The 21798-nt window shown below is 53.9% G+C and overlaps 7 protein-coding genes across 7 annotated transcripts; 3 read left to right on the forward strand and 4 right to left on the reverse strand.

Annotated features, from left to right (window-relative positions):
- Positions 1-964: 964 nt before the first annotated feature.
- KVR01_008569 (uncharacterized protein) lies at positions 965-2913 on the reverse strand (the record flags this gene model as incomplete). The annotated part of the gene is made up of 3 exons (XM_044783995.1): positions 965-2097; positions 2179-2581; positions 2704-2913. The coding sequence occupies 3 exons, from the start codon at positions 2911-2913 to the stop codon at positions 965-967; spliced, it is 1746 nt and encodes a 581-aa protein (XP_044642336.1).
- A 430-nt stretch (positions 2914-3343) lies between these two features.
- KVR01_008551 (uncharacterized protein) lies at positions 3344-5073 on the forward strand (the record flags this gene model as incomplete). Its single annotated transcript, XM_044782514.1, has 1 exon — positions 3344-5073. The coding sequence occupies exon 1, from the start codon at positions 3757-3759 to the stop codon at positions 5071-5073; it is 1317 nt and encodes a 438-aa protein (XP_044642318.1). The 5' UTR covers positions 3344-3756.
- Positions 5074-5631: 558 nt separating this feature from the next.
- On the forward strand, positions 5632-6951 carry KVR01_008678 (uncharacterized protein; the record flags this gene model as incomplete). The annotated part of the gene is made up of 1 exon (XM_044784263.1): positions 5632-6951. One exon carries the CDS (start codon positions 5632-5634, stop codon positions 6949-6951), a length of 1320 nt encoding a protein of 439 aa, XP_044642445.1.
- Positions 6952-7692: 741 nt separating this feature from the next.
- Positions 7693-8822, forward strand: KVR01_008452 (uncharacterized protein). The gene is made up of 2 exons (XM_044786343.1): positions 7693-8069; positions 8149-8822. Exons 1-2 carry the CDS (start codon positions 7890-7892, stop codon positions 8647-8649), a joined length of 681 nt encoding a protein of 226 aa, XP_044642219.1. The 5' UTR covers positions 7693-7889; the 3' UTR covers positions 8650-8822.
- Positions 8055-12576, reverse strand: KVR01_008434 (uncharacterized protein). Its single transcript, XM_044793752.1, has 2 exons — positions 11843-12576; positions 8055-11764 (listed from the first exon to the last, which is right to left on the reverse strand). The coding sequence occupies exons 1-2, from the start codon at positions 12280-12282 to the stop codon at positions 9118-9120; spliced, it is 3087 nt and encodes a 1028-aa protein (XP_044642201.1). The 5' UTR covers positions 12283-12576; the 3' UTR covers positions 8055-9117.
- A 2821-nt stretch (positions 12577-15397) lies between these two features.
- On the reverse strand, positions 15398-16158 carry KVR01_008836 (uncharacterized protein; the record flags this gene model as incomplete). Its single annotated transcript, XM_044787000.1, has 2 exons — positions 15398-15676; positions 15700-16158. The coding sequence occupies 2 exons, from the start codon at positions 16156-16158 to the stop codon at positions 15437-15439; spliced, it is 699 nt and encodes a 232-aa protein (XP_044642603.1). The 3' UTR covers positions 15398-15436.
- An 825-nt stretch (positions 16159-16983) lies between these two features.
- On the reverse strand, positions 16984-20834 carry KVR01_008697 (uncharacterized protein). Its single transcript, XM_044789724.1, has 4 exons — positions 20049-20834; positions 19661-19988; positions 17711-19600; positions 16984-17639 (listed from the first exon to the last, which is right to left on the reverse strand). Exons 1-4 carry the CDS (start codon positions 20160-20162, stop codon positions 17455-17457), a joined length of 2517 nt encoding a protein of 838 aa, XP_044642464.1. The 5' UTR covers positions 20163-20834; the 3' UTR covers positions 16984-17454.
- Positions 20835-21798: the final 964 nt, after the last annotated feature.

Genomic DNA, 21798 nt, shown 5'->3' on the forward strand with positions numbered 1-21798 from the left:
CATTCATCCAGAAGCAAAACCTCTGGCTATACGCCGGTGGCTGCTTACCATGTCTGGGTGTCGGCCAGGCTTCCTCCTTCGGATGCAACGGCAAAGTGGGTAGCGAGGTGAGACAAAGGACCTCTTCATATCAACCTGTCTTGGCTCGTATTCCATACCACACATATTGGATCTCGTAAACCTTGTTTCGGGCCCTTTCCCACAGAGATCTAGCATCCCTTTCCTCGTAGGTTCGACAGTTTTAGTAAATTCCCCATGCCAGTCTTGGCTACCTCAAGTCCATACTTAGGATTGGATTGGGGACTTTAGGTAAGGGCGGCCGTTCTTGTTGAATAGTCGGTCAAGTGCAGATCACTTGCGGCTGAGAGTATACTAAGCTTCGAAATAGTGGAACAAAATCGTTCGTAATGGTCACGGGATGACACTAAGGCTTCTTTGTCTCGGCCGTCAAGCGAACGTGCCCCGCGGGCAGCCCGAAGGCGTTGGCTGCGTTGTGATGCGCGGGGAGGGGCAGATGGCGCGGGGTCTCTCCTGGATTTCCCAGCCCAGCTAGGGCCCTGAAGAAAAGCCAGGAGGGTGTTTATCTTCCGGTTCTCGATTACACAGACAGCTTGATTGGATGCGAGTTGCTCGGACGCAATAAATGCTAACGTCCGACCGGAAGGGCAACTAACACTGCCCTTGTGGATCCTTGCCGATGTATCGGGCCGGGAGCTGCCATCGCGCGGGAGCTTGTTTAGTGGCAAAAGCTCTTGACGGTGCATAACTGTAGTCTTTTTGACGGGGAGACTAAAATATCACTCGGCTTGCTCGAGCACTTTAGTCCACCCGTCAAAACACTGCCCTTGCCCGGCCGTCGTCTCGTGTCAAGTTGATCTCGTTCGTCGAAAAGTTGCACACATGTGATTGATGTCTGCCGGATTCCATGATATATCAGACCATCTATTCGTATCGTCCGAGTGCCTCACATCGGGCCGATTGGCGACAGAGTGCTCGAGTAGGCGCTAGGAGCTTGCCTGTCAACCCCAAGTATCACACGCGTGCTCTTTGCCAGTTTCTCCAGCTGCCGTGGGCTGTGGACATGTGGGCTCATAACGTCTCGGGTCGGTGAGACAGAATGGTAAAGGAGGGCCGTGGACGACGACTTCCAAAGACTAATGTTCCGGCTTCTTCGGCTTTCCATCATCTCGGCCAGCAAAAGCACTGCTGCCGCCAGGACAACGGCGAAGGGAAGTGCCAACCACGGCCATTGCACGCGGACCAGTACCACCGAGCTGGCAGTGAGACCCCGCGCGTTTGCATTGTAAGTCGAACGAAGCTGATTTGTCATACCAACGGCCATCTTGTCCAGAACCTGCGAGATATTCCTCCCTGGGCTCCAGACTCCCGGGGTGATACCGGCCGAGTAGACTGCAGGGGTCTCGCCGAGAGCCAGCTTACCGCTGAAGTGGTCGGACGGGAAGAAGTATAGCAGGGCGCCGAGGTCCCATATCGAGACGGTGAATTCGGGAAGGCCGCTTGTGTTGAAGACAATATGCGAGCCCTCATTCCAATTACCAGAAGCCACGAAGGTCCCGTTGTCCAGCGGCGTCGTCTCCACGTTGCCGAAATTGAAGTCGTTCCCCACCGAGGTCACGTTGGAATAGGTGTAGGCAGCGAAGCTCAGGTCACACTCCAGGGTCTCTTCAACCGTCGCATCGTTCATGACGTAGTCAGCGGGTTGCCGGAAGACGGCAAATCGCATGAAGGTTGGCGGTACTGGGCCGGTGTTGGAAAAACTGTTGAGTCCAAAATACACAGCATTTGCTACGGCCTGGATGACCAACACCGTTGACCACATAGTATCAGCCTCGCCGGTGCTGAAGGAAACACCACCAGGAGTAGTCATCTCGCAAGTGTGAGTGCCATTTGAGTGGTGGGTGCAGTTCCTCGTGCTGTATGTGTCCTGGGTGACGTTGGTGCAGGCCATGCTGAAGCCAAGTGACGTGTAGGATTGATCCCAGGTGCAATTTGACGTGCAATTAAACAAGTCAGGTGTTTCCAGGTCGTAGAATGCCTTGAAAACGGCTCCCTGCATGGAACTATCGATGGTATAAGCTAAACCAAAGCGCAAAGACGTTAGTTGAGGTGATCACGACGACATCGAGGACGGGCAGAGTTTGAAAAAGGCAGACGAACGATCAGGTTCCCAATCATTCCCAGAACCACCCGGGGCGTTGGCCAGCAGTGTTCGAGCACTCCCGTTGTAGCTATGAGCAAGGCCAAACGATGCCGTCCCGTCGTCAGTCCACCTGGTCACGGGCTCATTGCTAATGACCTGCTGCGCAAAGGTGTCGATGCCTAATGCCACGATGGTGACGACTGCGCCCAGGGTTCCCAGGCCCCAAGTCACCGTGGTCAGCATCTGGACAGAACCAAGGGGCCCTCGAGATGCTTCCTCGATGATGTCCAGATCGGCGAGTCGCCTGCGTTTGGAGAGGAAATAAGCCCATTTCCACTGACTTATACAAGCCGCCACCGAGAGCATCGCCGTCGACTTTGCTGCAGTAATAAGGGCAGCGATGGTAGCGTTGAGACTAATCTGGTGGCTTGGGTTAGTCGTGAAATTTAGGGTATCCGCAGTACTAATAAGCGTCTAGGCGGAACAGCTTGTAAAATAGCGCCAGCCAGATGGGGCATGCGGGAAGGAGCTTGAGGGCTTACGAAGAAGGTCCACTGATCGGTTGGTTTGTCCTGAACCATCCTCAGGATGACAATGACGGCGACGATGCAGCCGAAGCTGGCTATAACACTGACCAGTTCCTGCCACCACCAGAAGGACGAGCAACGGCTCCGGCTTGTTTGCGAGGCCGGCTCGTCGAGGGACATGTATTGCACCATGCTCGTGGTGGATGCCGGCGATTTGGAACCCATTCTGCCAGGCCTGGATGTGTAAAGATCAAAAGAACAAGCAAGATTTTGGATGAAATTTTTGCGACTACTTGACCACTGCTGAAACCCCAAGCTGACACCACTGGCATATAAGAATGTGGCTGCCTGGTCCCGAGGTCCCGCAAGGCGCCTGGGCGCGTGGGGGTATAGCTGAACCTCAATGTTACGCAGGCCGTGGCGTAGGCCGTTCAGCGCTTACAGAAACCGGGATCTAGAAATCCTTCACTACTACCATAATCTAGCTCAGCCGCAGTGAGGACCCTACATAATACCACCATCTCCTATGAACATTTGGACTACGACTTACCTAGGTACTTTGAGGATGTTGCTCACCTGAACCTATGTCCTTGTCAAGGGGATAGATGATAGATGATTGAGTCGGAAAATACTTGAAATGGCGCGAGTAAACATGGCGCCGGATAGGCCCTTGGAAAATGCGTGATGGGCAGGCGCGGCCAAAACGACGGACACTCCAGATATCGGTCGTCCATGAGCGGGGAGCGCACACGCCGGAACTGGGCCAAGATGTGCGAATACCATCATACACGGTCGTTCTTTCCACTCATTCAGATGGCTTCAGATCGCTCTACTAGTATGGTCTTTGATCGGCTTGACGCCAGGGCACTTCGCCGCATACAACTACCTTCGGCACAACTTTTCTGAACACCGGTACATCTTCATTTCTTGTCTCGCACAGAACATCTCTTCCGTGTTCTACTTTGCGTGTCTTCACAACAAGAAGACGACGCATTTTTCCAGCTCTGCTCCCGTGACAGAGCTCTTGAGGAGCACCCTAATCCCTCCCCTGATCCGTCCTTCCTGGCCATGGCACCAGACCTATCTCAGAATAGTCATTCCTGCGCGCCTCCTCTGGAGAAAGAAGGGCAAGCGGAAGCCGAGACTATCATGAATGAGAGTCCCGCCAGGTCCACGACAATCAACAACAGCCATGAGCGTGAAATATATCAGCGGGTGCCTCCGTTAAATCCGCCCCATACTACCGTGACTCACCCGCTTCCGGCCAGCATCTTGAACACAACGGACACCATGCTGCCCCCGTATCCTCCCATAGGGAAGGTTGCCATGACTCGATATGGTCCTAAGGAGGTCATTGTGACTGGATCTGACGGGCTTTTCTTTTTCCGTCGGATGCATTACCATCCTTGGAAACCGTGGTCCCAGCTTCAGCGATTTCCGCGGAGAGAAGCCGAGCTAAACGCTACGACTGTAACCGGGCTGGCGGTCCACGAGGACATGGACAAAACTCTGCGCGTGTACTGTGTCGCAAAGGGCCAATTATACGCCTTCTACCGTCCCGGGGACCTGAGCACAGGCTTTGTTGTTGATCACTGTCCTGCTTTTGACGAATTCAAGATCAAGGGCATTCCAGCGGCTGCTACACTCTCGGAACAAATCGGGGGCGTTGATTCTGATCGCACACTTCGATGGTGCCTTGTCGTGCCACGCAGTCTTGGTGGCTTGCTTTACACCGATACCACAGCCCCCAGCAAAGGAACCTACAACATTTCCGAGCCCCCACACCAATACTGGACGCATGCCTCGGTGTTTGCTGAACACCTGACCGAGATCTCTGCAGTCGCCATTACCGTCTCACGTGTATACAAGACGCCACGCTTGGCCGATGATCCGCCCACCGAAGTAGTCGCAGTCTGCATCAACCGGGGTCGCTTACACAGCTTCGAGGGAATATTTAACCCCGTGGAGTGGGAAACCAAGAAATTTGGCCATCAGGACATCCCCATCCAGCATCCAGGCCGGGTGATCGGCAACCCGGTGCTCCTAAGCGATGAGAACGAGCAAGGACGACACCAGCTCGACCTGCTTGTCCCTTCCGCGAAGGGCGGCATCTTTCGTTTCATGCGGACCGAGAGTACACGTCGGGAGTGGCACATGGTCGGTCGTATCGGCTTTCCAATCGGCTTCCCGCTCGTGTCGAGCCTCGCCTGTGCGCGTCTGGGCCCGGCGCAGCTGGGCGGTGACCACCTTCCTCCCGGGTCCTCCCTCCACGCTTTTATGCAGTGTAAGGGCAAGCTCTACTTCATCAAGGCCCCCGAAACCGCTACCACATGGGCCAGATCTCGATTGGAAGCAATCCTTGGGCCTGGACCGTTTCATGATTGATCACTTCTACGACTTCATATGTTTGGCAGTACGAGTTAAGATCGATGCTCGCTGTCTGATGATGGAAGGTATGGAGATTGTGCTCGTTGAGTATTTCGATGGCTCCTTGCCCGCTAGCAAAGGTTACGGCCACAAGAGCGGTGATGGATTGAATTCAGTCGGGCAGCCTTATGGCCTGGCAGAGGTGTGGATACAAGGCATGCAGTGTGAAAGACTAAGAAGTTTAGATTCTAATTGGACAACCTATATGTCACGATGAATACAATGAATTGATACTATTGTTTGCTCTCAACTTAGAAAGCCTTTGTTGAATAGTAGACTTGTCTTGTCCGGAGACATCGCCCAAGCATGCGCTGATTGCTGTCTGGGCGGTACGTGCCTAGGTACGAGCATGCGAATTTACCTAGGTAACCAAAGGGGGGGGGTGCCTGAGACGCGTTTGCACTCGACCCACCACTATTTCAACCGCCGCTTTTTTTTTTCGACCATCTCATTTATCTACAACCAAACCCTTGGAAGACAAGACTTCAGGAGGCCAAAAGCTCACAGATCTCCACCATGCCAAACTCTCAAGCTACCGGTACTTTCAGGGATTTGTTCTCACAACAAATCGTCCGCCCAAGTGCCGGAGGTCAATCTCTCTCACGAGTGTCGACAGCGACGTCAACAACTAGGGCGATTAACACCCCTCGTTCATCTGAGACCGACAGCGCCAGCCCCAACGACGCGCGCCTCCCCATGGCCCCCGCGACCTCCTCGGGCCCGCTACTGGTCACGAGCCTCAGCGTGAGCGACTGGCGTCCGCAGTATCCTCGCATAGGACAGTTCGCCATGACCCCGTCTGAGGAGGTCGTCGCAGCCACTCCCGACGGGCTCGTCTATTTCAAGAGGGTGCAAGACCACCCCTCGAAGCCGTGGTCCGAGCCCCGGCCTTTTGCCCTAACCGCAGAGAGACTGGACGCTTCGAATGTGACTGGCCTGGCGTTGCACCAGGAAGATGACAGAGCGGGGGGCGAGTTGAACGTGTATTGTGTCGCGACGGGAAAGCTGCACGCCTTCTCCCGCTCCAAGGCCTTAGGCTCTACCTTCGCTGTTGACCCACGCCCTCCATTTGCAGGCTCCACGGTCAGCGGAACACCGGCTGTGGCTAGCGTCGCAGACAGCCTTGGAAGGAAAAACTTCTGCGTGGTGGTTCCATGCCCGGCTGGCGGCATTCTGTACACTTCGACCTTTGGTTCCACGGTTTATGACTATTTTAAAGACACACCAATCTGGGAGCCATCAAACCAACAGGCTACGCCCTTGGGCATCGTGTCTGCCGTCTCCGTTGCTTCGGTAACTGCCACAAAGCCAGCAAGCAAATTCTATCACGATGAATATACCACGCACATAGTGGCAGTCTGCATCGCCCGATCAAGACTGTACAGCATTGACGGGCTATTCGAAAAGCCATCATCATGGCCGATTAAGGCAACTTGGAGGGATCCAAAATCCATCAGAATTCAACACCCAGGCGAGGTCACCGGCAATCCAGTTCTTCTCGCGCCTAGGAAAACCGGTTTTGGTGCAAGAAAATACCAGTTAGACCTACTAGTGCCATCCGCAGAGGGCGGTGTCTTCCACTTCATACGAGCCGCGACGACGCCTGACGAATGGCACATGGTCGGACGCATCAAATTCCCGACGGGAATCCCCATTGCGACAAGCTTAGCCTTTTGGGGAGCTGATTCCGGTCACATTTTCGACTACCACCATAAGCTACGCGCTTTCATCCAGTGCGGAAGCCGGCTCTACCTCATCCAGACTTCCTTGGGCGCTCAGCCGTGGGTTGGATCTGAACTCTACCCGGTCAACGGGCCAGGACCCTTCCTGCATTGATCCCGTACGTTGAGATTCCGCTGGCATGAACCTTTCTTCAACGAACTTCTGGCGTCTTTACCTTGGTACCTAGGTAGCTTTTAGGCGTCACGGGGAAGCAGATCGCATATTCCACTTAGTGCTGGACCGTAATGCTAGTAACCCAAGGGGTTCAGACTCTGGTAAACAGAATGCACACCTTAGACTAATAAAAGAGGAGATCTTAATCCCGTCGCACGTTCAAGGGCGCGGCAGGATGGTTTGTGGGTGCCAAAGATAGCCGTATGTCGTCTGGCGATTTAGACCACAGGCTAGTTCGTACACATCTGCATGGCTCCTTCGCGCCCCCTTACTCCACGACGACCTCGGGACGTTGTTGGTGCATGAATCACATCGTTATGTGGAGAGAATGAGGCTTTCAGAACATCCACTCTAGACCTGTCTCAAGGGATTCTGTGAAGTGCGGAAAAGCATCTTGGAGGAATGACATGGCAACTCTAGAAGGCAACATTGAATGATTCCTATGGTGTAAGTGATTCCTCCACAAGTACCTCGGTACTCGGGGCGTGCAGCTAGGGTCCCCTGCTTTTCCTCCTGGTGTAAACGGTTTCCACAGCGGCTTCGGCCCCACAGTCATTCTCCACATACCCTCTAAAGCGGCAGGTGGGGAGTCCTTATCGCCATCTTATCGGAGCTCTCCCTAGCTCACACCCCCCTCCGGCAACGACGGCTGGGCGCCGACCTCACCCATCACTCACCTGCATTTCTGCTGACCTATCCGTCCTTTGTTACCCTGACATCTGTCCACGCCACGCCCATATTCTATTCGCCAATCTTCCCGTAGCTGTGTTGTTGTTGTGCAAGGCATGAAGTAAAGCGTCTCGGTGATATTTAGAACCACACAACTACAGGACCCCCCCTCCTTCGCGTATCGCCAGTCACCGAAAACAGCCGACAACATGTCATCTCTACCCAAGAATGTCCACGTCTCAAACCACCCTTGCCTGAGGGCCAAGCTGAGCCAATTGCGGTCAAAAAGCACGCCCTCCAAGGACGTCAAGGCATTGGTCCACGACATCTCCCTCATCGTGGGCTGCGAGGCACTAGCATCGGCCATCACCACAGCCCCCGGCCCCAAGGTTCGTCGTTGCCCGTCACATCCCATCGTGCTTGGACCAGCAGCGAGCTCACACACAGACCCGGGGCGGGTGGTAAAAGGACCAAACCCCTCTCGGCTTCGAGTACGAGACGACGACGATCCCGCAGACCCTCTCCATCGTGCCCATCCTGCGCTCGGGGCTGGGCATGGTCGACGCCGTGCAGACGCTGCTGCCCGACCCCGTCGCCGTGCACCACCTGGGCCTGTACCGCGAGCCCTCGACCCTCGAGCCCGTCGAGTACTACAACAACCTGCCCGAGCACATCACCGCCGGCAGCGCCGACGGGCCCTCCAGCCTCGCCATCATCGTCGACCCCGTCATCGCCACCGGCGGCACCTGCGCCGCCGCCATCCAGACCCTCAAGGAGTGGGGCGCCCAGAGGATCATCGTCCTGAGCGTCCTCGGCGCCCAGCCCGGCCTCGCGAGGGCCGCCGGCGAGTGGCCCGAGGGCGTCGAGATCTACGTCGCCGGCCTGGACGAGGAGCTGACCCCCGGTGGGATGCTGAAGCCTGGCCTTGGGGACGTGGGCGACCGTTTGTTCTTGACTATTGGGAAGTAGGATGTGGCTCTGGTCTCGAGAGTCGCTGGGATCCATGCTTGGGTTGTATCCTGGATTTTGGGACTATCTGGTACATGTGTTTTGTGCAAGCTGAGGGAGATGATATCATCTGTCATCAGGGTCTGAGGTCTAATAGAAAAAGAACATTGAATAAGAGATTTTTGCTGTCCGAGGTCAAGCATAATTGGGACTGGGCTCTCATACCATTGTCATCATCTGGAAATGGATGTGCCTTCTTGGTGTCTCAAGCACGGAGTTGGTGTTTGAGTGTTTACCACTGTATCAAGGCGCCGTGTATGGCTTCAGACGCATACGGAATAGAAGCTAAATCAGTGAAAGATCAATACACATCAAAGAGTTATATACCCACACTCGTGTTATTGCCGTGGACAGTTCCATCAACCAAGTCCTCATCCGCCCGAGAATTGACAGTTCTTCCGAAACAACAGCCCAGCAGACTCTACCACCCTATGGTTGTTCCATAAGCTGCAGCTTCCCTAGACCGTCTCTAGTGGAATCCATTTCGGTGCTGCCATCTTCCGTGCGGCGTGCTTCCTCCATACAAGCCTGAACAAAAGCCACGATCTCATCCATGTTTGGCGGAGCAAAGTACCTCACAAAGTCGACTAGGTCTGCCCTACCTCCATCATGGGCACGGAGGAAGCGTATGAGATCCCCAGTGTTGTGCCCAAAGGGGAATCTGAATCCCCTTGAATCATTCTCCGAATCCGTTCTTACGTCTATAACCCCAAATTGGCTTCGATCAAGTCCGCCGATGTCTGACTCATCCCGCCAGTGCCATCGAAAATGAACCAAGGGGTCGGCCCTGTGCCTCAGGAAGGCCATGAAAGTGGACCAGAATCCAGAATCCCTATGAACAATGAATTGCTTGACAAGAACATCCTTCAGGAACGTCATCCAAGGGGAGCCGTTGCCATGCTTTCTGCGGGTCGGAGAGGGCCCGTTGGGGTCCAGGAAGATGTCAAGCAAAAATGTAATCATCGCACGTCTCTCCCATGGCTCTGTCAGCATGACTGCACCGAAGATTTCACTCCTTACCCGGTCCCCGAGTATCCAAGAGGGATAGTTCTCCCGGGCCCACTCCACGTATGGGCGGAGCTTCCAAAAGCAAGCGAACGCGTATACCGACAAGTAGTTACCCTTGACATCACCATAGTCCGCTAGCTGCTCGAAATACGACTGAAACATGCTTCTTTGGTTGTCTAGAGGCAGTTTTGACTGGCGCAGGGCGAGAGCCTCCTCTAGGTGCTTCAGATGCTCGAAGGTAGGCCGTATATCGACGGCTGAGGACGACAGGATGCCCATGACACGTCCCAGATACCTCGATTGTTGCTCGGGTATGAGCGTCTGTCGGTCAAAACATTTCGTCTCCGCCGTGATACACTGTATGATTAAGCTAGCGGTGGAGCTGGTGTCGTCTATGGCCGCTTTGATACCCTTTGTTGGTCCCGTTTTGAGAAAATCGTAAACAGACCTGTGGGCAAAAGACAAGAACTCGTTGGTTTCACCTTCAAAAAGTCCCTTGCACAACCCTGGAAGACGTCTCTTAAATCTGGCGATTCTTTTGGCATTTTCTGGCCATGCTTCGCCATCCGATATCCTTTGGCTGTCTGATATGTCTCGGGGGAGAAATGGTACCGCGGGGTGGACATCCTGATTTTTCAATACCCTCTCGTATAGCTCTTTGAAACTGGGACTTCTTTTCTCTAGACGACCTCTGCCATTTCGTGGCATCTCGCTGCCCGATATGTTCTTGCTATCAGATCGTTCTAGCTTCGTCCAATGGATACTGAATGAAAAGTTGGGGTTCTTGATGAAGTCTTCCACAAAGGAGTAGTGGAACACACGCAGAGGGTAGAACCACCCATCCGTCTGGATAGCCACTGCAAAAATCATCGCAGCCTCCTGCTTATTCGACTTCCTAATGGAGTTGATAATTCGGACGAAGAACTCATCCAGCTCCTCGGGTACCCTACGGAGGAGTGCGAAGAGCTCGTCCGCCGTGGCACCCTCATCCAGCGCATCCCAGAGCTCGTTCTTAATAAGCAAATGGACCCAGAGAAAGACGCCCTCTGCCCTGGATACAACATTAAGGGCAAAAGAATGCCGGTCGGCAGACTTGTATTGACGGAAGTGCGGGTGCTTCATGAGGCGCTCGTTGACCATTGCCTCGACATCGGGCCGAGTTAGCAGGTGCAATCTGAGCCTCTGCTCCGCGGGAAAGGTGTTCATGAAGGCCGGCTCCTCTCGGCTGGATACGCAAAACTTGACCCCCGAGGGATTGTGCGACACCCATTCCTGAAGGTACTCTGCGACCTCCGTATGCTTCAGCTCATGGTCCTCAAACTCGTCAAGGCCATCAACAAAGAAGCAGAAACGATGGTGATCCGCAATATCCGTGTCGGTCATCAAATGTTTGGTGGCGGATTCGATATCCTCAAGACTGATTTTCAAATCTTCCAGATTCATCCAGGGATAAAAGCCGCGCGGGTTCCAGTACTTTTGAAAAAGCGTCCGGATGAGCTCCGGTACTTGCTGGAGGATCTGCCTGAGAAGTGTCCGTATCATCCCCTGTAGGTTCTTCTGGAGTGGAACACCTGCGTTCCACACAAAGAAATTGGCCTTCACCAAGGTCTTGTCCCCCGCCCACGTCTTGAGCAGTGAGTGCGTGGAGCTGTGCTTCTCTAGCATTTTCATCAGCGTAGATTTGCCGCCACCAGGCTTCGCGGAGATGTGAAATATGCCATGGCCGGCTCGAAGCCACTTCTTGAGTGAGATGTCAAGAAGTCCCTGGCCTCTTGGTACGGCCTCTTCCGAAATGCACCAACCAAAAGTGTCACGGGCCGCCTGTGAGATCTGCTCGTGCCGGGCCTCGATCTGGTCAAACTCCAACCCCTTAAGGATCCTTTTCCTGTTGATGTTTTCGAGAATGGTGTCGGGCAGGGCGAATATCTCTGCTATCTGTCCGATCTGAGCGAGCTCAAGCTCTTGGTTCCGTGAGAGCCTCTCCACAAGGCTCTGTAGCCGAGAAATGTCGTTGGCTTGAGCGGAGTGCATAATGAGTAGCTTTTCAAAGCTTTTGCCTGCCCTAGACCTATCCATCGGCTCGGCAATTATGATCAGCAAACCCTGTCAAATGCGAGTTTACTTATGAGTTATTCCCACTACTTACCCAACTACTACCAGCAGATGCGTATTCAGCTGTGTCCTGCAACTTTGAAGCTGCTCATTCAACCCCTTGACCGTGCTCTTGTACCAAACCTCCTTCGCAGCAGCCTTGAGGGATGACCGTAACGAGCCCTCCTTGTTCGCTTGCATCTTGTCCAGAAACTTTAGGATCTTCTCCCCGAGGAGTCGGCACTGCTCGGCCGTGGCCAGCATGCTATCCTCAGTTGGCCCAAGCGTGGGTTCCTGGGCCTGTGATATCTTAAACTCGGACATCTGGGCTAGGAGCTCCTGTCCGTTCTTGGTGACATCCGCAAGCCTCTTGTTGTCCTCCGAGGCGCCATCTTCGGACTTGTTGATGTCCACCGCGGTCTTTACGATTGCGAACGCGAACTCGGCAAAACTGAGCACTGCCGATGTAGTCCCGATGATCGTCCAAGGATCCATTGTACTTTCTTCGTGCGGCCGTAGCCCCTTCCACAGTTGGGGTGTGTGTGGGCTGACTGGTACTTGTAGCTGGTAGACCTAACAGAAGCAGATCCTCGGAGTGGGTTGAGGTGTTCTCACAGAATTCGAGGCTCTGTATATTAGATGGATTGATTTCCCGAGTACTTGGGAATCGAAGCTCAGATTGTGGGCTGGCAGAGAGCCTCCACCTTGGATTCTTGGGGCCTAAAATTGCCTGCAGGTCACACCCCCTCCACTCAGCCCCATGCGCCCGCCACAGTGATGAGGTGTCAGCAGACAATCCCTCCAATGGTTCGTGTGGATGCAAGTTTCAGCTGACAGGCTATTCTGAAAATCCCGCTGAGAAAAGGATGCACGGTGACAGGTACCTATTTCTACATCTACGAAAATAATTCGGCGCGGTCATAGCCTTTGGTGTTGTCCCTAGCTTGAAAAGGCTCAGATACTAGGTAATATCAAACCTCGTTTCAACGGACATGATAAATGGAATTCCGAATTCAAGTAGAATATATTGTACAATAGGGTTGAGGGTCCCTCGCAGGCCTCCAGCTTGTACCATTGATGCCTATGTAAGTTACTAATAGTACTATTTGGACAGCCTTTAGGACTCACGGCCTCGGCTTATCCACGCAACTCATTACTGGCGAATACGAGTCGTTAGCTCTGAAGTGGTTGACATGTGCATTTGCTATTTACCGATCTAGCATCATACTTCATAGGCTGCAAAGGAATGCACTACAAGCTGGGTGTAGCTAGCGGATTATTTGATACAAAATCGTTTAACTGCGCCATTCCCTCTCAAACTGTTTCAGTTGACATTCTTAACAACTTGAACTAAGAGCCCTGAAAATAGGAATGTAAAAGAGATATCGGGAACAGCTGAGACTATAAGATACAATTACATCCAGCCGGAAACTTGGATACCGAATAGAAAAGAAAAAGATCTATGCATGGAAAATATCAAGCTTAGTTCCAGCCTGTCCACATCTAACTATGTCAATGGGACTGTATGGTCTAGAAGACCAACTCAAGTGATGAACAGCAATGCCACCGTCCAAGCATAAGTTCTCAACCGGAGAACAATTCAGTTCTAGGTGCAGGGCCACAATTATTATTTACTCCTGCCCCGATGAGAAAGCACAAGTGGCAGTGTATTGTTGGCTTCTGAATTTGTCCAACCACACCACTTCACCCACGGCTATCTTGATTAAAGTCAACGGGCACAACTTCCATTGCTGCTAGAACTCATAACAAGTGCTTTGTTGCATAGTGACTCTCCACAGCCCCTCCCCAGGTGGCCTTACCCAACCATCCCGGCCGTACCATAAACTCATAAAACTGCTCTCCCTCGGGACCTCACAATGAACCGCCTTGATTGTTATGCCGGCGCCTGTCGTCGCCCGCACACCGCGTCTCCCCCATCTCGTCGTAGACCCCCGTCCCATCGCAACTGCGACATTTACCGCGATACATGGTGAAGTCATACTCCACGCACCCCCAGGGATATCTAGGGTCCTGTTTGTTGCAGTACCGGTTCATGCACGGACTGAGCCCGCGGGGATCAACGCCGGTGCGTGGATCCTGGGATGCGCGGTCCATGCAGTGGCACGGCACGTCCTCTGCCACGACGCATTAAATGATCCCTCCCAGCCCGTTCAGGTCTCTGCCACAATTCCTGCAGTACCGTGTGCGACGTCGTTTCGAAGTTTTTGAAGGTTCGGAAGATTCGGAATGCTGCGGTGACTCCTGATGTTCTGGCATGTTTGATGTTTTTGCTGCTGGTACTAGGGATAAGAGTCAATGGAGGCTCGAGGCACCTGTGTTAAGATGAGTGCACATACACGCCCTTGGCAGATAGAGTTTGAATAATAGTAGGCAATATGAGTACCGAACTTTGATTTACGGCCCAGTCGGAACTCAGAGCGAGGGTGGTGAGGAGTCCAGGTCTGGACTCAAAGCCGGACTACTTGGGTTGCAGAAGCGGTTTATATGTTCTAACCGCCCTTCTCCATTTCACGAGCATTCTTTCGTAACTTACTAACAGCAGTCATGATGTCCCGTGGGTCTGTGGTTTATATACGTGATTGGGCACTTGAGCAGTCCCAGGCTGGCGTTAGGCATAATGACGGAAATTGCGTTCAACCTACCTAATGCTTTGTCGCAGGCATCGGCCAAAGTGAGTACTCAACGAGAAATTGTCCCAAGCAAATTGTTACACTGTCAGAGATCGTTTGCATACCAAGGCAAGGCAATCAGTTGAACGGAGTTATTATTGTAGTTTTGGATATTATGCCACCACTGGAAACTTTTCGCGTCACCTTTGCCATGGGCCCGTTAGGATATGCAATATAGGCCAAACATGCATGTCTTCCCTTATCAGAGTAGCCACCGAGATCAGTGTCGTGGCTGTCAAATCATAGAAACCATGACGCTTTAGATTAGAAATATCACTGATTGACCTCGGGAACTGACGACTCACAACCCTTTTCAAGGCCATCAAGACTTGCATGACCAAGATCAGTGCAGCGGTTGAGAATAGGTGATGATAGTAGGGCGTTGACTGAGATTCACACCCTTTTATACTGAAGAACAACTTTCAACTTGAATTGTAGCATCGTAGGTACGCACATACTGCATCTACTTGCTTTTGGGGGCTAAATTGGTCAAGAGAAAAGCATGAATTTATAAACCTTGGAACGAGGTACCTACTTATGAACCACCAAAACAACGGTTCCAAAAAGAAGACTAATAAATGCCTACACCCCGAACAATAATTTCTTAGAAGAGCATGACATATGCCTCCCCTACCAAGGACCGTACTCACCAAAGTCGCCAATGTGAATCCACCGGTGTCCAGGCCCAAGCTCCCCGGTATTCAACCCGCGGTTGTTCTTGGTAGTAGTAAGGCTCACGATACGATCGTTCATGATGCCGCCCCTGACGCAGCCTCTCATGATCCCTCTCATACCTTCTTTTGTTCTTTCTCCTCCATGGCGGCGTACGCGTTCTCTCGTAAGATGAGTCCTCATCGCTCGCTGCGTACGAAGACACCGATGTCCCCCGGTAGGGACGAGGCGGCGGCATGCTCCGTCCCCGCCCCCGGTAACTCGGAGGCGCGAATCTAGATCTGGACCTAGATGACCGACGCCCGCCGCCCCGTCGGCCCCGGGGCACGGACGACGGCGATCTCCTCCGGGTCCAGTATGATGGGGCCGCAGACGACGATCGCCCATGCTGGTGGTGCTGGTGGTGGTAGTAGTACTGAGGCGCCGGCGCGGCTTCCATCCACAACTCGAACCTGGGCGGCGGGGGCGGCACAAACACCGGCACGGTGCGGCACGCCCAGTCCACGATCCTCGCCCTCCACGACGGCCTGGGCTCATAGTAGGTCCCAACCGGCGGCGGCGGCGGCGGTCCCATGCTCATCCTGCCGCCGCCACCATGATGAGACCTCCGCGCGCGCTGGTCCCTGCCGACCCTGTGAGGAGGAACAGGAGGAGCCCGACTCCGACTCCGACTTCTCGCCCTGGGCCGGGGCCTCGCCCCCGCCAGGTTGGCCCTCTCCCGCCGCTCCCTCTCCCTCTCCTCAGCCGCAGGGTTATCCCGCTCGACAACCACGGGCCGGTGAAAGACCCTGACCCCGTCGATCAAGCAGCCGGGACACTGGTGCTCGACCCGGTACACGGGGGGCCCCGAGAGCACGCCCGCGGCGGCGCCGCCGCCGCACCCGAGGCAGGTAAGCCACATCCCCCGGTGGTGGTTGTACGTCCAGCCGGGGTAGGCAGTGGCCGCGCAGGGGCAGCACTGCGGCTGCGGGGCGTCGAGGACCCATGTGACGTGGCCGATCGTGTCCATTGGGAGGATGCACTCTGTGCAGATTGGCATCTGCATGGGCATGGGCATCATCGTCGGCATGGGCATCGTCGTCCTTCTTCTGGGCCGTGGGTGGGTGGTCGTGCTAGAACGGGCTTTGCTTTTCTGCTAGAGCGAACAAAGACTCGTGGTCAGTACCTAATCGCGCGGTACTTAAAGTATGTCTGTGGCAGGAGGAAAGGGATACGTGAGACCGACCTTGCGGGTGCGAAAGAGACACATGAGACCGACTTTGGGGATGATGGCTGTCTCCTTTCACTGGCAGTCGTAAATCTCTCGTTCTGACTGTCTTGGACGCGGTCGCATTTCCTTTTTCTCCCTGGTTACACCCGGTTGCTGTCGATTTGTGTCAAGTGTCGTTTGGACCGAGCCTCAGATTTATGGGTGCTGTCTCCTTTTTTGGATCTGGCGAGTCTTTATTGAATTCGGGTATGAGTCGCGTTGCCATTCTTCACTTGTGTACTGTAAGATAGACCAGGAGGAGGTCTACCGTTTTGTGTTGGTGAGATTCAGAGCCGCAGAGCCGGGGGAGTTGACCCTTTTATAAGCGGCGCATCTGTGATATCGACCACGATGTATTGTGGCTAACTCTCTAACTTGAGTCACTCCAGCATGTCCTGAACACTCCAATGTTCAGGCCAACCACCAGGATTGAGGGCCTCAAGGTCATGACCAAGCAGACCAACACCAATGTTCTATACCTAGGAACATGTTCGCAAAACTGTGAACCACTCGTGCTTATGAATCAGCAATATTTCTTGACACCATATGTAGCTCGAGCCCCTCGCTGACAATTGCACAGCCAGTCGAACAAACAAACCAAGTTTCTTATTTTGTGTTCCAATTCTACGTACTACGGAATTAAGTAGAGTGGTGAGCACGCGGTTGCGGAGGAGCCGAAAGACGGAGGGAAAAAGGAGACATGAAATGATTGTGAAAACAGGAACCTCTCTTTCCATTACTAATCCCCGCATTACACTTCTGCAGCCCGCCTATCCCCGGCTGAGAAAGAGACTGGTTTGCCCAAACCGGGTATCAAAGTTATGAAAGTCCACGACCGTCCGGGTATAAGAAGAAAAGGAAATCAAAAGGTTGACCAATCATGGCATGTCCGATAGCGTTATTCAACAAAGGAGAAGAGCCGTCATTTTTCTTCAACATACCCGCACGCGCGCGAGAATCCATTTCCGTAGAGAATGCTCCGTGAATCGATGTCTTCGTTTCCGTGGGTATCTCATCATCGTCAATTTTAATGCTGCTCCGTCCTCAACTTATGACTTAGGAGACAGTGGTTGCAGGGGTGGACTGGGTGAACTGATTATTGGTAGCGGCGTTGAGGTCACTCTTGATGTTGCCATTGTCGGTGAGCGTGGTGCTACCATTAGTGTTGGAACCGTTCGTGGCAGCGCCGGTGGTGTGAGGCTTTCGGGTGACCTTGGGCGCAACAGGGATATCGGTACTTGCTGTTTGCTTGTCAGTGCTTTGTTACCTGGAAAGAGTTGCGGTGCGATGCGAGTGGCAGCTAGTCACTTACTCTTAGCAGAACCGATGGAGAAGACGGGCGACTCCCACTTCTCGCCCTTGCGGGCCAGCTCCTTGTACTCGGTAGCCTTGGAGCTGATACCTCCCGGTAGCTTGATGTCCTTGAACATGCTATCCTCCTGGGTGATGGCGTAGTTGACCTTCTTATCGGCCACGGCATCGACGGCCTTCTTCTTGCCCTGGAGGAGCTGCTTCTGGAAGGCGTCGACATAGCGCTTGTAGATGTTGGGGGCGTTCTTGGGATCCTCGCGAGCCTCCTCCAAGGCGCGATTCGCCTCGACCTGAACCTGCTTCAAGAAGGCGTCCGCCTGGTTGAAGTTGTCCTTGATGGCCTTCTCCGCAGCCTTCTGGATTGCGGGTTTCATGGCCTTCAACGCAATAGGCTTGGCAATAGCGAACAGCAGCTTATGCTTAGACTTCTTCACCTTCAGCTTCATGTTGCTGATGTTGACGTCAACCTTGTCGACCTTGAAGAAATTCTGCGAGTCTTTCTTGTCCGCCGAAGACATCTTCAGCGTGAAGCCGAAGCCCTCGCCTGCCAACACAATGTCCATCACACCCTGGTCGGTGATGGAAGGGAATCCCTGCTTCTTCTTGACGTAGAAGCTGACATCCCGCAGATCCATCTGGACGCCCGAAACCTTGATTTCGAAGGCATGCTGGTGCTTGCTGGTAACCTTCTTGCGTCCCCACCGCATGTGGTTCTGACTGTTGATCTCCAACAGGTTGGGCGTGAAGTTATCGCTCTCGAGGACGAGGTTCTCGATGACAGCGTCGACCTGTGGGTCAGAGTACTCGACGCGAGGGACGGGAATGTAAGCAACGTTCTCGAACACAAGCGGGAGGATGACTTCGGTGAGGTCCTTCACCAGGTGAGGCTTGAAGGTTGGCTTGCCATTTTCGTCGTTGCCGAGGTCAGTGAAGAGCTTGTTGACGGTGGCGGCGAATTGCTTGTTCTGGGCATCCTCATCGAACTGGCCGGCGAGGAACTTGACCTCATCAATGACACGATCAGTGTGGGTCTTGTACTTTTGGCGAAGCAGGTAGTCGCCATGGTCGTACAGCCTGTTCCATTCCTGGGTAGACGCCTCTTCGAGGATGTAACCGTTCTCTTGAAGAGACCGGCGAATGTACTTGTCCAAGGACTTGAACCAGTCCTTCAGCTCTGGGTCCTTCTGTGCATCCTCGTAGATCTGGTTCACGGCTGACCACAAATCATCGCTGGACGTGCCATTTGCAAACCGCTCGATCAGAGTCTTGAGATCGGCCTCAGCCTGAGCAAGGGACGAGCGGGCGCCCTTAACAGTGCCCTGACCACCCTGAGCCAGGGTGCTGGCGTGGCCACCGTACTGCTCGGCCAGGTCAAGCAGGGTCGTGATAGCCTCCTGGTAGTCAGGATGCTGCTGACACTCAAGGATCATCTTCTTCAAGCGCCAAATTGTCTGCTCGCGACGCTCTTGGGGAACCTTCTTCTTGAGGTACTCCAGAGTCTTGGCGCGGTACTCTGCGGCCCGCTTATTGGCAGCTTCCTTCGCCGCGGCAGCATCCTGCTCGGTTATACCGGTCTTTTCCTGTGCGGTCTGCTTCGCAGCATCAACGCCGGCCGCGACGTTGACCCCGCTGTCTGAGCTGGGATCCTGAGCAGCATTGGCTGCGTTCTCAGCGACCTTCTGCGCGTCCTGTTGAGGGTCGTTGCCCTTATAGTTCTTCTGAATTTGACTCCTAATGTTGTCCTTGGAGAAGTCGGGCTTCTCATGCCAGGTGTTGTCGTCGGCGGGCCGATCAATCTGGGACAATCGATCCTCCGATGGCCTAACCCTGCCGGCGGCGTTAGTAGCGGCGTCACCGGCAATATCGCGCAACAGGATGCTGGCATCGTTCACTATGGAGATGTTAGTGGTGGGCGCGTTCCACACGGCAAACTGGAGTGGGTGGCACATACGAAGCTTCCGGAATTGGCCATTGGTGATGATCAAGGTGCCCAGAGTGCGCAATCCTTGCAGTGCCTTGTCGCCGTGCTGCTGTGCGGTCTCCTTGTTGACAGGGGCATTGGGTGTGCCAACAGCCTTGGGATCGAACTGCGTAGTCTGCCAGATGAAGTCCTGGAGCAAATTACCCTCGTTCTTGGACAACAGGAGATTCTTGGCCTGGGTGACAACCTCACGGAAGTCTTTAACAAGTGCCTTGCCCTCGGTGGAAAGCTTGTCTGAGGGCGAAGACAGGGCCTTGGAGGCCAGGAAGCTGTTCAGGGCAACATCGATTTGGGCATTCTAGTACGGAAGAGGTCAGCGCGGTCAATTGGCTTTGGGACACGAGCAGATGCGACCTACGGATGGAACCTTGCCGTTCTGGAATGCAGACGCAATGCCGTAGATCTGGAGCTTCCTGTTCACGTCGGCCTCCTTGGCCTTCACGTCGACGGGTTTGTTGACGTTAGTTGTCATGATTACTCTGTAGTTGTGTGCTTGGAATTACTACTGTGATAGTAGAGGGTCGATTAATTGGCGGTGGACTGAGCCTTTTGACAAAAATTGCCTGGGTATCAAAAAAGGGGGCGTTGGGGGATGGGGTATCACGTCGTTGGGAAAGGGTGGTGGTGTTTGTTGATGAATGAGCTTCGTCAACAGCAGATGGCAAAGGGGGGAAGGAAGGAGACAGCGGAGGAAGGGGGGTGGATGGCTAAAGTTGGTTTATAGAGCTTTGACTGAGAGCCAGTCACCAAGATGCAAGCAAGCATGGGATGGGACGAGAATGGTTGGGTCCTTGGTCGTAGTCCAGACTACGAGCTGAGGATGTACATCATTGGTAGGCAGGCAGGTACTGCGTGGCAGGTAGTCTGGTCCAAACGTGCCTGCGTGGTCTGCCGTTGGGTGGGAGAGTGTGGTACCTACGTTTGCTGCCGTGGTTGTGACGTGAACCAATACGTCATAAGTACAGGAGCACCGACGTCAAAAAAAAAGACAGGGTGCGTGTCAAGGGGTGATTTCGCAAAGGGCAAGGGCGAGATCGGGGTGTGGAAATTGAACAATGCCAATGGAACGAGCTGCAGCATCAAGCTACCTCCCGTTGCAGCTAGTGGATGTGCCGGGTTACCGGCCTGGCTGCGCGGACTGCCAGAAAGCAAGCAGGAATGGCAGTGGCACTGGCACTGGCAGAGAGCAACATCGCTGTTTCCAGTTCCAGCCGCCCAGCCGCCCAAATGCGGTCCATGATGAGATGGGCAGCCCAGTGTCGATCTTGACCGTGTGTGCGGCTCAGCCCCTACGTGCTAGGCCGCAGTGGGACAAACGCCATGGACGTGTTCCCAGGTGTTGTTTTGTCTGCCCTCGAATCTCGTTTCTATGTGGCTTGCATGTCACCAAGGCCAGGGCACTGGCGAGAACGGTCTGTCGTTGAGTCCCACAGTCGCAGCTAGAGCTCCTGGTGTAACACGGAAGCTTCTGCCATCAGCCATGACCAGCCATGACCCTGCCATACTGCCATACCAGCCACCCTCTGACACCACATGTGCAGTGACTGCCAGACTGCCCATGTACAGACTCAAACGTGGGCGGCTAATCCACCTGGCGGCTGCGGGCGACGATCAGAATTGGATAGATTAACAAAAAGAGGCCTCATGTTGAGTTCCGCGTCGCAGAAACAGAGGGGCCAGGCTGGCAGGGATGGGAAGCTGGGAACAGGGTTACACTGGGACTGTCGTATCAATTCAATCCCAACATAGTGCACACACTATATGGGGCATGGTGCGGTAGAACTTGTTGCTAAGTGGGTGGGTCATGTCATGTCGTTCGACGTGAGCTCTGCAACATGCCCAACCACGCCTCGTGCCTTGCTTTGCCCTGCCATTGAAACCCCAACTCGAGTTGAGACAGTGTGTGTATGCCCTGCGGCCACCTTGCATCGAATGGAAGGGGCCCACTACAGCAGGCCTATTGTGGTATAATACTGGAGATGTGGACGTCGATGAGTGGCCTGGGCCAGTTTGGGCATGCTGGGTTGAGCTGAAATGTTGGAATCGGCACGCCAAGAGAATCATATGATCGGGACTGGCAGACTGGCTGACTTGGTAGGTATACTGAA

Source organism: Diaporthe batatas (genome assembly GCF_019321695.1).
Source record: "Diaporthe batatas strain CRI 302-4 chromosome Unknown Contig00010, whole genome shotgun sequence".
In the NCBI taxonomy this organism is placed as follows: Eukaryota; Fungi; Ascomycota; class Sordariomycetes; order Diaporthales; family Diaporthaceae; genus Diaporthe; species Diaporthe batatas.

Bases quoted from the DNA above. Each gene is read 5' to 3' on its own strand.
- KVR01_008452 (XM_044786343.1), top strand. From the start codon at position 7,890: ATGTCATCTCTACCCAAGAATGTCCACGTCTCAAACCACCCTTGCCTG. The intron at 8,070-8,148 runs GTTCGTCGTTGC...GGGTGGTAAAAG, and splicing joins CCACAGCCCCCGGCCCCAAG to GACCAAACCCCTCTCGGCTT.
- KVR01_008434 (XM_044793752.1), bottom strand. From the start codon at position 12,282: ATGGATCCTTGGACGATCATCGGGACTACATCGGCAGTGCTCAGTTTT. The intron at 11,765-11,842 runs GTAAGTAGTGGG...GCCGATGGATAG, and splicing joins CATCTGCTGGTAGTAGTTGG to GTCTAGGGCAGGCAAAAGCT.
- KVR01_008697 (XM_044789724.1), bottom strand. From the start codon at position 20,162: ATGACAACTAACGTCAACAAACCCGTCGACGTGAAGGCCAAGGAGGCC. The intron at 19,989-20,048 runs GTAGGTCGCATC...CTTCCGTACTAG, and splicing joins AGAACGGCAAGGTTCCATCC to AATGCCCAAATCGATGTTGC. The intron at 17,640-17,710 runs GTAAGTGACTAG...ACAAGCAAACAG, and splicing joins CTCCATCGGTTCTGCTAAGA to CAAGTACCGATATCCCTGTT.